Below are 16,332 nucleotides of genomic sequence, written 5' to 3'. Positions count from 1 at the left end.
GCATATTCAGTAAGCCATAAAAAAAAAATTGGTTTAAAATATTTTTGGTTTCTCTAAAATAACTTTGTGATGTTCTTGTTCATATTGTTGTTCATTCTGTAGTTCCTATAATGGCAGTAGTTATTAGCTAAAGGGCTATTTAGGGCCAAACTTTTCAAATGTATCAATGATATAAATAGTGAAATGTCTCATCGCGGTATGGAGATTGAGTCATCTGTTTGGACATATGGAATCTTTGGCTACTGGACTGCATCGTCTTTATAATGCCCAGTGTCCAAGGATGGACACAACTGTTCTGGGAGCAGAAGGGGGAGTGGGGGGCCCTGTGTGTTCAAGCTACATGAATATGGTAGGAGAAAAAGAGGAGAAATGATCTTTTACATTATTTTTATCATAAACTATCTTCTATATCACTTTTTGTGTATAGAAAACAAGTACAACTTTATTTAATTTTTCATTTATTTTACAAATAAAATTACTAAACTTTTTTTCTTTGGCATTGTAAGCTATCTGAAAAATACCTGTGAGAAAACATGAGTTTTGAGTTTTTCCTGTTTATATACTTGGATGCATGCTTTCCCTTAAAGAAAGATTAACGTCATCAAAAATAAGTGATACTTATTTCTTAATGTTGAGACCAAACATGCTTGTAAACAATTATAATTTAAAGCTGTTTAAGTACCAGGTGAGATATTATGTCCTAGCGTTATGTTTTAGCCCTTTGCTATTAATTACATTATTATTGCTATATGAAGAGTTCTTGCTTCTTTAATAATATTTTCGCATCCTATGTAGTTAATCTTTAATGTTGGGAAGGACAGGGGAGAGATTAAATTAGCCTTGTAATCTCTTTTTCTTCCAGGCTGATGATAGAAAATAAAAGCTCTTAGCCACAAAATGTAACACTTAGAATTAATATTTAATTAGACTAGCAAATTGTACACTGTGGCTGAAAGCTTCCAAAGAGTTGTTAGTGCCACAATTGACCTACAGGTTTAATAATAACTCACTTCTAGAAGCAAGTGCCAGTTCAGCATAGTAGAGCCACTGTAAGAAAGTCCTGAGAGATTAAAATCAGCAAACCAAATGGCAGGCAAGGATTCCTGGGATGGAGCCTTCTGGAAAGCTGGGAGCTGGAATAGCTTTTAAGCCAGGATTCAGATGAGAACAGTGGGTGAAAAAGCTGATCCCTCCTGTTCTGGGAGCTTCTGGTTGTAGGCCAAAATCTTAGAACAGATTTTTACTAAATGTTTTTGCTGCAGCTATTAACTTACATTGAAAATCAAATATTGAATAATTTTTCTGTAAAATTTAGCAAATTTTTTGTGTAAACATTAGTTCTTAATTTCTTACATATTAGTACATAATATCTGTAAACTCAGATCATTAGATTATCAGATAGGTTTGGCGCTGTACATCTATGCTGTTTTGCTGTGACATGCTGTTTCCTTGTTCCCTGTATAGTTGATTTATATGGTTCATTTCTATATTATTTCATTACGGGGCATTATGCAGAGCCTGAGAAAGAGATTGTGAAGTCTGTAGCCCAAGAATTTTTTTTCTTCAGGAAAGTATATATATCAACAAACATAATTCACAGGCATTCTTAATTTTTAAAGGCCTTATATTATAAAAATAATGCTATATTTTATGTTTATGGTACACTTAAATTATAAGATAAATAATTCGACCTCCTGGTGAAACATTGGATCCTTATATTTTTGCAAAATTAATCTAGTGAAAATAAGACACCCTGAGTGTGAAAGTGTGCAGACTGAAAGGGGGGGACCTTACATAATTTATTGATAATATCTTAAATAATTAAAGAAAAGCTAGTCATTTGTTAAAAATTCAAGCAGGTGAGGACCTTGCCAGCAGAGGGAGTAGTCCTGTCTTCCGTCAGGTTCCCATCATTTTCCCACCTGCCTCAGCCTTTTTCCCAGCCAGTCTCCCATCTGGACCTGGCTCCGTCAACCTGCTCCTGATGACAGGCTATAATTTTGTATTCAATATGGGATTATTCTAAGCTGATTTTAAACTTTAGTATCTTTAACCTGCTACTGCATCACAAACATCAGCTGGATGCTCTGTTTGATATTTGGATATTAGCAATTGTTTTTCCAGGCAGGGCGTGAGCTTTTGGACATCTGTGAATTGCATTTTAGGGTTTCAAGTATTAAAGTACTAAAAAAAAAAAATTCTGATTTAGGAAGTTTCCCATAAAACATTTTCAATCATGAAACACAAATTTTTCTGTGGGTAGATTTCTTAATACAAAACTAGACGTATAGTTAAGAAAAATGCCTATAATTAATTTTGAATACTATACTATTATTCTGTCCAGCCTGTTCATTTCAGTATTTTGCTCATCCCATTTCTGAGACTTTTCAGAATATGTAAGTTTTTTTAATGTTTTATAGAATAACTTACTGAAAAAGAAACAAAATTAATATAAATAAATGTTCTGCAAAGTATGTTTATTTGAATATTTGAAGCCAGTGTAAATATAATATAAACAATATTTATGAAAGTAAAATGATGTATTCTTTAAAAAGTCTCAATTATAAGGAACCACCATTTTCAAATCAAAATTTAGAATATTGAGTATTTGACCATGTAGAAAGCACAAAGAGTTGTGGCTCTATTACATATTCCTAGTAAATTTTGATATCTTAGCAATTTCTTTCACCGTCGAGGTTAGGAATATTTGCCACTAGCCTCTTCATGGATACGTTTTGAGCTTTAGGATAAAGAACCAAAATATGTTTGTTTTACAGTTTTCCTATGTGAATATTACTATGTGATGCTAGGCAGAGAATGTTACATTTAGAATTTTTTTAATTTACAAAAGTTCCTCTGTATTCTAAAATTAACCTTGACTTCAAGTTCAGTGTTAAATCTGGAAAGATATAATCTAATACCTTCATCAGTTTATTACAAATATTCTAAATCTCATAATTATAAACAGAATTATTTTCCCACTATCAAATATTTTTTAATAAAATAAAAATCTAATCCACAGAAGCAAGTGACAATTCTGGAGGAAGTGGGGCAAGTTTGTAAAAAGTTATAAATGTAGTATAAATAATTTTATTATTTCATAGTCTTGATTTCTGTAGAATGGAAAACCTAATAAGCATGGAAAAATAAATGTCTCATTAAATATCCCCAGATTTATCCTTGGATCCAAGCTTATTTTTGGATTATGTAACAAAGAAAGGTCTTAAGTTCTACTATATTCGTGTTCTATGCACATCATTTTTCAGAAAATGTTGTTATAAATTGAGCTGTTGATTATGACATACTTGCTTTTATTGTGGGGATTTCCCTCCCCGCTCTCTCCCAACACACACCCACTACATCATGTATTATGGTCAAACATAAAGTAACTTAAATATTTCTCTAAGTCTTTAACATTAACTTAATAGTGCTTTCAGGCTATTATAGCCCCAAATCTGATATTTGTGCCATACTCAAATGAGAGCTCTTCCTTTCATATTATTTTTGCTGTCTTTCTCAAATAGTATAGAGTAACTGAAGAACTTGCTCTTACTTGAGGCGTTGCATAAATGCTTTATGTTGATTGGTTTATTCCTTTCAAGCTTCTTGATAATTCAGTTATTGGTTAATTACTTCTTAATCCTCTTACTAAAATTTCTTCTGGAAATATATTTGTATTGGTACAAATTACATCTTTTATATTGTTGAGATAATTAGGTCTGGGAAAATAAAGAAATATTGAGAGTTTAAGGTATTCTGATTGTTACTTGGTAACTAACTCTAAATAGGTATCTGAACTATTTTTATTAGAAAATTGTGGGAGCTTTAAATGGCAGTGATTAAATTTTTATCTCTTAACAAAATTTATAGTTTTGACTTTAAGAACTTTGAATGGAAAGGGAGCATTAAATTAATCTTCCTTAATTTAAAATCCATTTAACAGATTTGTTGTATCCTAATAAAAAATGTATTACCATTGTATAATGGCAAACAAGAAGCATTCTATGAAACCAAACAGAAAACAGTCAAAACAAATGCTCTGAAGGTTTTTTTTGAAATTAAAATTGAAATACAAAGGCAGAAGATTGGACAATCTGATTTGCTTTGCTTATTTGCAACACCGTTTGACGTATTTTAAATTTAAATGATTAATTAAATTATGTTGCAACAGAAAACTTTAAGAGCCCTTTATGTAACTTAATACAATGCTATTTGAGATTGCCAGCAAACTCTTAAAACTCCTGGACACTGGCTTTCCTCTCTTCTGGCTTCCCTCCTAGTCATGTCTTGGCTACTGTCCAGAGCTGACAACTTTCACCCAGGAGCACAGGGAGATTTGTCTAGGATAAGAAGGATTTTTGAGCCATCCTACGTTTTCACATCCAGATGGGCAAGGAGGAGGGGGGCAATATCACTGTACATACTTGGGTGATGTCATTATACCATACATACACCATAAGCATTAATTTGCCCAGATTGGTGAATTCTGAATGTCCTTACTGAAATGTTCCACATTGGAAACTGTATTGTAACAACTTCAAAATTAATGCAAAGATTATGTTCAAATTTAAGTAATTGATGTATGAATACCTCTACTTGTCCATTTCTATCTATTAATATACCGAAGACCAAAGGGGTTTTACATCTTGGCTAATAACATAAAAACACTTAGAATCTGTTAAGATGAGAATGTGGATATTCCCAGATTCAAGGCCTGTCCTCAGATCATCATGCTAAAGCTTTCTGAACACTGCTGGTTATATTATGACAATTTATTATCCATAGTGTATTCCTGCTAAAGTGAATTGTGATTATTATGCTTTTATGGGTTTTTTAAGCTGTTAATTTTAGATTCTTCTAAGTAAATTCACCTGCTTTTATCTAAAAGACTGTTTAGTATTAATATTATTATTTGAAAGACCTTTTGACAAGAATGGTTTTAAGGTAAGATTACATCAATAGATCATATTCCTTATGAAGCTTGGAGGTGCAGAAGTAATCTATAACAATTTTTTTAGCTTTTTAAAACACATGTAAGTTTATAAGCCCAAATGTCTTTTATGCTCCTACACATAACTAGAAGGTTGAATAAGTTTATAGTAAATACAAACATTTTCTCAGTCAGAACCTTAGATGTTATTCTTATATAATTTCCATTGCTTTTTATTCTGTAAGTGTTTTTCAGATATCCCCACAACTTTCACAATTAATCTGGTCTGCCACATTATGCAAACAATTTTGCAAAATAAATGTGCAGAAAGCAGTAAGATCACTGTGAAACTATATAACTAATTTTATGGTAATAGTATGATTAACAGTTATTCTTGTACGAATACTTTATGAAGGTTTTTTCAATAGACTTTAGTTTATAATTAGTAAGTATGATGCAAACCTGTGAAACTTAGAAATAAATGAAATACATGAATGAGTTTCTGGAAAATTTTGAAATCTAGGCTGTACATATTTTTTACTTAGAATTCACTAGTTTTCCCTTTTAAAGTGGATAACTGATTTTTTTAAGTCTCCCACAAACTACCTTTAAAAGACTTATGAAGTTGATAAACATAATATTATATAAAATGGTTTATTAGTAAATGTTAAGATTAAATGAAAGAAGTGAATCCTCTTTGAAATAAGCAAATGTCAGGTTGACAATTTAAATACACAGTACCTTGCTTATGTACTATCAGAATGAAAATTTATCTCATCTTTAAACTTTGTAATTTCTATTATTCATATAATTGAGAAAGTCCTAGTTTATATCACTTAAATCTTGAATAGATGAGTTCTAACAAAAATTAACTTATATCATTTTAGATTCAGATATTTAGATACAAAGGCTTAGTCTTTTATTTATAGATAAAAGGAAATCTGACCTTTTGATTAAGAAATATTGTCAGTAGCCTTTATAAATGCCTGTTCATCTGAGGGTCCATGACAGGAGTACTCTTCCCAGTTGAGTTTATCCTAAAAATGAAATGATAAGAGCCTGCTGGTTATTATCCATGATTCTTCTTAATGAGGGAACCACATGGTTATTCTTCATCTCCCACTTGTTCTCACCCTTTACTATCAACCCAGCCACACCCCACCCCCACCCCAACATTGTTCAATACTCAGCACAATGAATCATTTTCAAGTTGACTCATTGTGAACTGTATCCCAGCTGTTGGAATGTCTGGCAGACATTTTTGTTTGGGTGAAGAATAACTGGCTGAAACCCAACCTGGATGAGTTTGATATAATGGTCTTTGGCTAAAGAAATATTGAGAGGAACATGTTTATGGCCTCTGAAGCCCCTGTTATTCCTGGAGTAGGACCATCCCCTGTGGCACAGAACTGAAAGTAAGGAATCAATCTGGATTATTTTCTCACCATTGAATGAAAAATTGCCTTAGAAAAAAATAGGCATTTCCAAATTATGTTTTTCTGTACTTAGTGTGCCCACGTGATTGAACATATTAAAGACAATTAAGAATAATTATTTTTACTAATTCTTTTTAACAACACTGATCCAAAAGCTGAAACGTTCTTTATATAATGTAGAAACATTCTTTATATAACACACATTCCAACTTATGAAGGAGTTTCAAGTACTGCCCTAGGTGTGAGTTAACCAGTCATTTCAACAGAATGTTTGGTGACACAGGCTACTGTGTGTTTCATAATACCAAGTCAGGTAACATTGACCAGCCCTCTTTAATTTTCCATTCTTATGCCATCTTTATAAAGGGACTTAAGAAACAAGAATATTAGTAAGCTCAGTTGTAATCATGTTTCCAGAAAATGAAAATCTTTTCTTATATTTGACCTCTTTCTAACAGGGGATATAGCAGGCTGATAAATTTTCTTGACTGTTTTGTATTTCCCATTCTCTTCTTCAAAGATTAGTTTTAAACTGGTGGGCATTACCATTGTATAAAATGAGAGTTTCAAAATTGCAAAATTTTACAAAAAACATTTTCAACTTATCTAGATCTGCTAAGCAAAAAAATTGTCTAAGACATCATAGCATATAATCACAGTTTTCTGATCTACCACTCTGTCAGGGGCTAAAAGGAATACTCGATTTCCAGTAATTAAAGAATTTTTTTTAAAACCCTACCAGATATTTGATGATTATATTTTTACAGCCAGGAGATTCTCAGTATTTTAGAACTTTTACTACTTAATAACTGGACATACTATGTTTGTAAACATATTAACCTATTGTTTTGATCTGGCAAAATGTGACATTTATTAAAATGTATTTAGCAGTATTTCAGTTCATCTCAGATTGTGTCGAGAAATAAAGGATAGGCTACTGGTCTAAATGTTAGTCATCTACCATCTTTTCTTTCCCTTTATTATTATCCCAGAGCCAAGTGGCAGCATCTGGAAAGAGAAAACAGAAGACTCCATAGCTAGCCATGTTGCAATCTCTTAGCTGGTCCTTTCCCTGTTTCTAATATGTCACAGAGGACCTCAGCTGTTATAGGGCTGGGACCTTGTCCCAGCTGACAGACAACAGTGAGACTCTTGCCCTATACTTTATGCTGTACCATCTACTGCTTCTTAATCCTGCTGTCTGACAGATTTTCCAATGGGCATTGAATGAAGTAATTTGAAAAATAATCATGTATGAGAATAAAGGTAGTCCTGTTCCTTAATACAAGTGAAAAATAATCAATTTATGTTCTCTACCAGAACTAATCAATTTATATCTTCTACCAATTTATGTTTTCCCTTCAGTTCTTCAAATTAGAATAGCGTGACTACATGGGCCAGCATTTTCAATTAAGGACATATTTCCATCCAGTTTTCTGCCTATAGTAGCTTTAACTTTTAAGGTATTTCTCTGTTGATAGTCTATCTCCACTATAGTTTTTCATGAGATGGCATAGTGATATTTTACAGATATTATATTATTAATATAACATTTAACGTTACTGTTTTGTTTCCATGTTTTGCAGAATAAAGCCATTATTGCCCGTGTCACAAACTTGTCAGATACAGTAATTGGTCTGGAATCATTTATTGGTTGTGAGAGAGAAACCAATCCATTGTATAAGGATTATCATGGTAAGTAGAACCTTCATAATGAGAAGAGCATGAGTAGGCTGCTTTTAGGTTACCTGGAAGCATCCTGTTCAATCCAAATATATACAGTCAAGGAGTATAAATTTTACAATACACCTGTTAAATGTTTTCCATTCCTGTCCAGTCTTCCATGCAGCTTATTACCCAATTACATTAAGACTATAGACTATAATAACTGAAAGGAGTCAAACCCAAGTATTAAGGCATGGCTGAATCAGGTGTATATTTTGTTGTCCTAGTGTCTTAGGGTAGCCGTGTAATCAGTCATACTTACTAGCCATGTTTGAAATAAATACCGTATTCTAATAATGACAGTTTTCTAAAGCAGTTTATACTTTACAAAGCCTAGCCGTATGATAAGATACATACTGGATTATATTTACAGATTCTTAGTCAATTACATTTTCAGAAAGAGAAGATCTTTCATTATATTTGAACTTTTCTCTGTTTACTCATTTTCTTGTTAGTTTGAGTTATGAACAAATTATAAAATATTGCCACCTTGATATAAACACAGGTGAATTCATCAGACTTTCTACTTTTTTTTTTTTTACCTTTAGTAATATTGTAGTCATTTGGTTAATTTGGGGATTCTTTTTAACAAAGAGTCTTATGTAGAACTATATGAATAGTAAAAATGTAGTAGTTAGGTCTAAGTATTATAGGTCTAAACCAAATATAGAATGCAGTGAATAACAGATTTTTACCTATTATTCTTAGTATATACAAATTATTGCTACCATTATTATGGAGCTACCATACTTCTATGGAAACCTCTAAAGACTGAGTAGCTTCTTTGAAGCCTGCTACCAGATTTTGTAAGACAAATATTATGAGCTTATGCATTTTGTAAAATATTTTATGTTCTGAAAAATACTATTTTGATTAAAATATTTCAAAGGTTGAAAGGCTATGATTCTTTGTGCAAAAATCTCTGAATTGATAAATTATTTTCCACACAGTAATGAGTGGTTCTAAAGACTAGTATGCTTTCTGTTAATAAGGAGGACCTTATTAATTTATTCTGTAAGGCCTCTTGATAGCTAAGCAAGCACATTTAAGGTTAAAATAAGAAATGTGCAAATAAAAGTGTGGTGTGCCTATTTCTAATAAATATATTTTACTAAATAATATGTATGAGATAGTCTTAATTTGTAGCTAAAAACTGTCTTCTTGAAACACCTTTTACATTTTTGTTTGAAAAATTGTCAGGTATTTTAGTTAATTATTTTTGAAGAGGCCATTTCTCAAGCTAAGTACTTTTAAAGGTTTAAGCTAAGACTAATAGATGCATTATTAAGCATTTAAACATACTTACAAAACCTTGTACTAGAGAAGCAATTCTGTAAGTAAGATTTGTCTCTTTGTTCAAATCTATAATTTGCCTTTCCTCCCCATGTTTTGGGTCAGTGTCCTCGGGATGTTAATTTTTAAATATGAGCTGAATCAGGCAGAAAGATGTAGTGAAGAACCTTCCATGTCTTCATCTGTGGGAAATGACCCCTAGTTTAGTCAGAAACTACATTAGGCTGCACAAAAGCCATCCAGTGCCCTTGTCAGAAAAAATTAGCAAGTGTTTCTATTGACAAGAGGCCAAAGCTCATGGTTTACCTAGCACTGTTGCAAAGCTTGTAGCAGCTACATAAAGGTCTAACATGCCATAGATATGAGTGTCTTGGGATGGCACAGGGGTTAATGTTTGGTCCTAGAGTGTACCCTGAAATGTACTTTTCTTCAATGGTTTGTTCAAGTCATTAATAAGGTACAAAATGAAATACTTTTCATGAGTGCTTCACTGGTTATCAGTAACCTATAAGCCTTGTTTTGCTGGCTGCTTAGTGGTGCATTTAATAAAATAAAGATCACTCAGTGGTGCCGTGGGCAGCATGCAAGGTGATAGCCATATTTGCTTACTGTAAATACAAGAGAAAATCACACACAAACCAGCTGTAGTTTTGACAAGTATTAAGATCCCTCTTTACATCTGTACTTCTGTACCAAAGTGCAATTAGTTTTCGTCGCACAAGGATTTCTGTTTATCTTATTCTGCTTGATTACTTGAGTATAATCACACCATTTGCTTCATTGCTCCTGGTAGTAAGCTCCAGTTTTAAAAGGGGAGGATGCTTGTGTGTAAATTTACAGGATTCTGCTGTAAGACTATTTAATTTATGCATCCGATGACAATGTTTAATTTTTTTTTCTTTTAATTTCCTTTCCACAAGGCTTGATTCATATACGGCAGATTCCTCGGCTTAATAACTTGATCTGTGATGAATCAGATGTCAAAGACTTAGCTTTTAAGTTAAAAAGGAAGCTGTTCACCATTGAGGTAAGAGAATTTTTATGTTTTAGTTTACAGTCTTGAGGTAAAGTTATTTTTAACTTATTTTTACTTTATTTTATTTTTATTTTCACTTATTTAATGAAATTCTTAGGACATGTTTTATGCTAAATATTATTAAGTTCTTCTGATATAACAGAATAATATTTTAGACTATTGTTTTATTTTTACAATATATCAAGTATGGCAAAGATGATTTTCTTTTGAATATCTATTAAAAGTAAGCTCCAAACTTACATAATAAATATGATATGCATATTTCCATGGCTTTCAAAAGCATATTTAATTAAATGTTAATGAGCTGTGCTTACTTGGGTGTGGAATGTGAATGTTACCCATAATTGTCTGTGGCTAAGAGGATTCTTATCTACATTTTAAAAGCATTTTTCTTTACTGTTAGTGAAATTACCTTTCCTCTTGTGGAACTAAACAAATTATAATTTACACTAGTGTCTTTAAGTACATTTTCTAAGACACTGCAACTTTTTTTGTGACCCTTACGTAGGCAATGGTGACAGAAAGTAGTAGGACAAAAGATTTATTTCAACTTAATCTTGCTAAAGAGCAAATGAACAGAGAACTATTAAGCAATTAAAATTGATGTATTTATTAACAAAGTAAATGCTTAGAGAGAGATGGCTTTTGGGTGATGTGATAGTTATCAGTATAGTCGGCGCAATTTTTTTTTAACAAAGACATAAAACAGCCAAGCAGCCTTGACAAACCATTTTGTTTAATCTCTTTTCAAATGAAAAGCTCCTAAGCAGGCCACTTGTCTTAACTGCTTGAAACCATAAAAAAAGAGAATTGCCACCAATAAATTAGCATATTTTTAACTTCATCACCAAATGATGGTCAATGTGGCTTGGCACTGCTTTGGTGTTTGGGACTTCACCCTTAAGTGACCACTTTGGCCCTTTTTTGACCCTCTGCCCTCTTTAAGCTGGCCACTTGATAAGGTAACTTAATGGTTCTCTCTCTTTTTCTCTTTCCCTTCACATTTGCAAGTAGCACTAACCTGTAAATCATTGTAAGGACCCTATCCAGTGACAAATTAATGTGCCCTCCTCCTAATTAATGGTCATCAATGTCCTTAATTATCTAATCCTATTGAGAGCAGTTAATAGTTAATCAGGCAGCCAGTTCTTCAAGCAGGTCATCTCTGCAGGAGTGTTAGAAGTTTCTCATCTGGGGACACTCCCTTCAAAAGCCACTTAAAGCCAAAAGAGCGAGAGTGTAGAAATGGTGATTCTTGAGCTAATTTGCTTTAGTTCTCAAAAGAAACCATTGAAGTGGAACCCAACACTGTAATTGTTCAAACATTGTTTCAGCTTTTCTGACAGAATACTGAGTAATGTACCATAATATTGCTTAAAACGTTGAGAAGGGTACAGTTATAGTTTAGTGTCACAAGGAAAGCATGCTTATCATTTTCTTATGAATTTATATTTTTAATGGAAGACGTAAGTTTTTTCTCTCCATGTGGCACCTTTTCCCCAAAATCAGTATTCTAACAATGACATCTGATATATCATTTCTATTACCATACAAACTAAGCAAGATGATTCCCCTGTGAAAGTAAATATTGTACCCAGAGAAGAAAGTAGTACAGCAATGTGAATCATGTTTATGACTTTCTCTTTCTCTGTCTCATTGAGTCTTATTGGGAATTGAGGGAAAGAGAAAAATAAAGAACTTACATGATGTCAAGTGGGACCTCTCCTCTCAGAGGCCTCTCTGAGAGGAGAGGTCCCACTTTAGGTTCTAATGGTAACTGCACTTCACCATCAGAGCTGATGAAAGATCTTTTATTAATCACACAGGTTTCTGTTTCATTTTCTCTCTTGTTCCCACTATGCTAAACTAAGAATCATTATAATTGGTCAACCTGTGGTTTAGAAGCAATATTTGAAAACAAAATACAAATAGACTGTTGTTTCTGAGAATTCTATATAATCAAACACGGTACCTTTTTGGCTAATAACCTAATCACTTAAGGTTTTTTTGAGTTTTTTTGTTATTTTAATATAAATATATACATTCTAAATTACTTATGCCATAATATTCAATTTAGTGATTAGAAAAAATAAAAACTAAGGAATCAAACAAACCAAATAGAAGTACATATATAAGTATGATTAGAATACAATAAAATCATGTGGTTCACCTAAAATGTTTTAAATGTAGCATCGTACATTCTAAAATGCATATCCAAACAGATAGTAAGTCTTGGTAATATATTAAAGAAACTAGAAACAGGAGTAGAAATGACCTGAAAGTAACTAGTTCAAGGATTCCTTTATTGAGGGTAAAATAATCGAGCAAATGCTACTGTTTTAATACTCACAACAAATAAATGTTCTTTTTAAATGTCCTGATACTTTTTTAAAAATAAAATGTAACCTTGCTAGCCTGTAAAGTCTGAGACTAAAATAGTCTATTGAATCTGAGTCTTACTTTTTGAAGTCAAAGATAGTTGAATCTGACATTGAATCAGGCATTGAATCAGAGTCTCACTTTCAGAAGTGAAAGGTAGTTTAGCAGGGAAAGCCGAAATAACATTTCCAATTCCACAGGCAAATTTGTTACATGTTGGAATTTACTGTCAGTCACATGTCTCAAAAGGGGGCAAGGTTGGAAACATGGGGCAAAAGAAGCAGGCAAGCACTCTCATCTCTATTTTTAGGGCACCTTTTTGATTTGTTAAGTCATTGCCCTTTATATGTATGAAAACTGATTATCTTTTTACTAGCAGCTACCAAAGGCCTCTAACAGTTAGAGCAGCTTTAACTCATAGTCTCTAATTTCTTTGAGTGATTTGGAGAAAGCAAAGGAATATTTCTTCCTTCTCAGAGTGTGTGTTGGTATTGTCCAGATTCAAGTGAAAATATTTATCTAATCAGAGTAAAAATTTTTGCTGATACCTGTAACTACAAAGCTCTATAAATTAGCCCCTCTACAAAAACCATAGCAGAATCATATCCATACTAATTGCACTAAAATCCTGACATGCATTCTAGATAAGTAAAAGTGAAAGTTTAAACCATGATTTCAGGTTAAAAGAAATCGCTTTCCAATTCTTTGAAAATTGATGATTCTTATAAGCGATACATAGGAACAGTATGGCATATGTGATTAACCATTGTATGCTACTTATTCCTTGATCTTAACCAGATCAAATTTACCTAACCTTGCCTAACCTCCATTTAATAACCGCAAACATTTGTTGAGCCTTTGTTAAGTAGCAAGTACTATACTAACTTATTTATACTTTTATATAGTGTTTAAACATTTTAAACAAAAGCTTTACTAAGATATAATCATAGATTCAATACACATAAATGGTGTGTTTTTCATCTTTGTATCTAAGAATCAAGAACAGGGTTATTTACTTAATAGGTATAAAATCTTTGCTTAAATGTATATAATATAGATAAATTATGAATGGGCTTTTTAAAATAGTGCAAATAATATAGCTATAAATATTATATAAGCTCCACCAGTCAAGTGACCTGTACACACTGTCTTCTTAGTTATGTGTAAGATAACTTGAATACATAGCATCACTTCCAAGCTAAAATAACTGGTTAAACTTGCATTTCTTAGCTTCTGTAATTTTTGCTTCTTTAATATCAGGCTATCATTAACCAGTTTTTTCTTTAGTAATTATGATGTAATTATAGTACATAAACAAGTAAGATTTGGCAGAATTTGAAATGTGGCTGCATATTTGATGACATAAATGCAACATTTTCACTTGCACTTAATAATATTTTGCTGTTTTGATTTTGTATTTTGAGCTCGATCATATTGTAGCACATTCTAGTCATAAAATTAATATAAATGATAATAATGTATTATTACATTAGTTGCACCATCCATTAAGGTTTTTACAAAGAGAGTTTCCACTTTGGTAATGGGACAGTTTTCCAGCTCAAAGATTCAGTGTTTCTAAGTTCAAGTCAGAGAGTACAGTAACTGGATTAACATTTAAATATACAGAAGACTTACGGTATTTACTACAAATTTTCAATATAAAGATTAACACTACTTGTGTAGGCTGTAATTGGTCAAAAAAATAGTAATTATCATAAATAGTGTATCTTTGTGGGCCTCATAAACTAAATGAATATTGAGAGTAGAGTGTCAAAGTAAATCATGTTTACTCGAGATTGTCTTATCATACTTTGTCCCTAATTCAGAATAGGACCTCAGTACCTCTCCAGTCACCAAGAACTTATTCTCAACAAAATAATTGACCAATCAGTTTTTATTAAGTAGCTATTATTGTTGATATACTCATGTAATAGATTTATTCTCAAGTATTAAGACTAGAATAGAACCAATATAAATTAGATTTATAATTATATTGCCATATAACTTGGTACTATTCAGTAGGATTATTCAATAGGATTATTATTTACATATTGGAAAAGCATAAACTCTTACAAACTAAGGAGTGCTAGTGGCTATGATAATGTGTAATAATTTGGAGTATTTCATGATATCTTTGGTCCTAGATTTACTTTATTCCCTATGCTTATTTTCAGCAGCCTTTCCAGTTTTTAAATGAGAAGTAGAACGTTGAATATGTTTACTATATCTAGAGATGGGGAGAGGGATGGTTAACTTGCTTGTCAACTCACAATTATGTTACTATAATAAAATAATGGAAATATGAATGTCTGGCTTGGGAGCCTTGTTAAGTTGTAGCATCATGGGCTGTAGTCCAATATACTACAAATATTGTTTGTTATTTCAACTAACTTTTATTCCTAGATACACTGCACCTAGCAGAAAGAAAAAAAAAATCAAAGTTGAATATAGGCATCTATTCATTTAGATTAAATCACTTGTCAAAAATAAACCAAATTAACATTTTTTAACAATGGAAATGTAATTTTTTTACATGTGTACATTTTGATATATTCATTATATTATCATTCTCATATTTATGCTTTTATTCTCAAGTGATATCAGTATATAATAGCATTACATAGGTTTCACAGAATCTCCAGAAGTTGGTTTAATACTTACTATACTTTATATATTTCACATGCCATAGTTAACCTATCAAAAGTGCATACCACCTTAAGGAGAACGCAGTTTTGAGAATCTGTCTAATCCTATTTCTTCCCACTTTGGAATCTTAATTAGAAGAGATAAAAAAAAATCATTTAGCTAAATTATTGTCTTGAATCTGTAGCAAAAGGTATAATCCGCAATTGGGCCAATTAGTGAACCCCATAGTTAGCTATGCTGCAGCAAACAATTTGATTAGATCTGACACCATCCTAGTTCCCACTGTTGTTTTGCCAGGTATGATGGTCAGACTTCAAAGAGCTTGAGGCATCAGCAGGGCAAGGTTTGGAGGCCAGCTTAGGTCCGGTTGTTAATCTCTCTGCTAAAACCACAGCAGCTCTCACACAAAACAAGCTTACACGACACAATCATGCGGTATTAAAGTTAGGGTTGAGTCATGCCAATTTCCCTTTGATTTTTTGATGATTGACCAAAGATGGCTACATGACTAGACACATGCTAAAAGTATACTGATTAGGTAAGTTCCCAAAATATTTGAAGTATTTTTTAACTTCCTATATAAATGTTGTGAAAGCTTATTCCCTTTGATCAAACCTTCCAAAGTAGTAGTACTATACTGGGGAAAAATGAGCATTTCTTACTGGCAGCCTGAATATCAGACTTTTCACTTATCACTTTATATAAATTTGTCTTTACATTAATAATTCCTTAAGGAGAATATATAAGGAAATTGTTTCTAAGTGGTAAGCTTTTGAAAAATCTATTAAGCACTTTGAAAGAAAAAACATTTTTCCCTGAGTCATTTATGTTCACTGACAGTTTTTCTGAAATTTCTTTATAATTGTTTTCCACTTAAATGTTGAGTA

General features: G+C 32.1%; 1 protein-coding gene across 4 annotated transcripts in view; it reads left to right on the top strand.

The window, feature by feature from the left end:
• The window catches only part of ELP4 (elongator acetyltransferase complex subunit 4), a 266,706-nt gene that overhangs the window by 131,416 nt on the left and 118,958 nt on the right, over window positions 1-16,332 (top strand). For all 4 annotated transcript variants that reach the window (XM_033205263.1, XM_033205264.1, XM_033205261.1 and 1 more), the window contains exons 8-9: window positions 7,953-8,061; window positions 10,305-10,411. In XM_033205263.1, coding sequence (XP_033061154.1) covers window positions 7,953-8,061; window positions 10,305-10,411 — 216 coding nt within the window. The remainder of the gene's footprint in view (window positions 1-7,952; window positions 8,062-10,304; window positions 10,412-16,332) is intronic.

Source organism: Trachypithecus francoisi, unplaced genomic scaffold (genome assembly GCF_009764315.1).
Source record: "Trachypithecus francoisi isolate TF-2019V2 unplaced genomic scaffold, Tfra_2.0 Lachesis_group8, whole genome shotgun sequence".
Lineage (NCBI taxonomy): Eukaryota > Metazoa > Chordata > Mammalia > Primates > Cercopithecidae > Trachypithecus > Trachypithecus francoisi.
The sequence above is the reverse complement of the archived record's forward strand: the minus strand, read 5'-3'. Positions and strand labels throughout refer to the sequence as shown.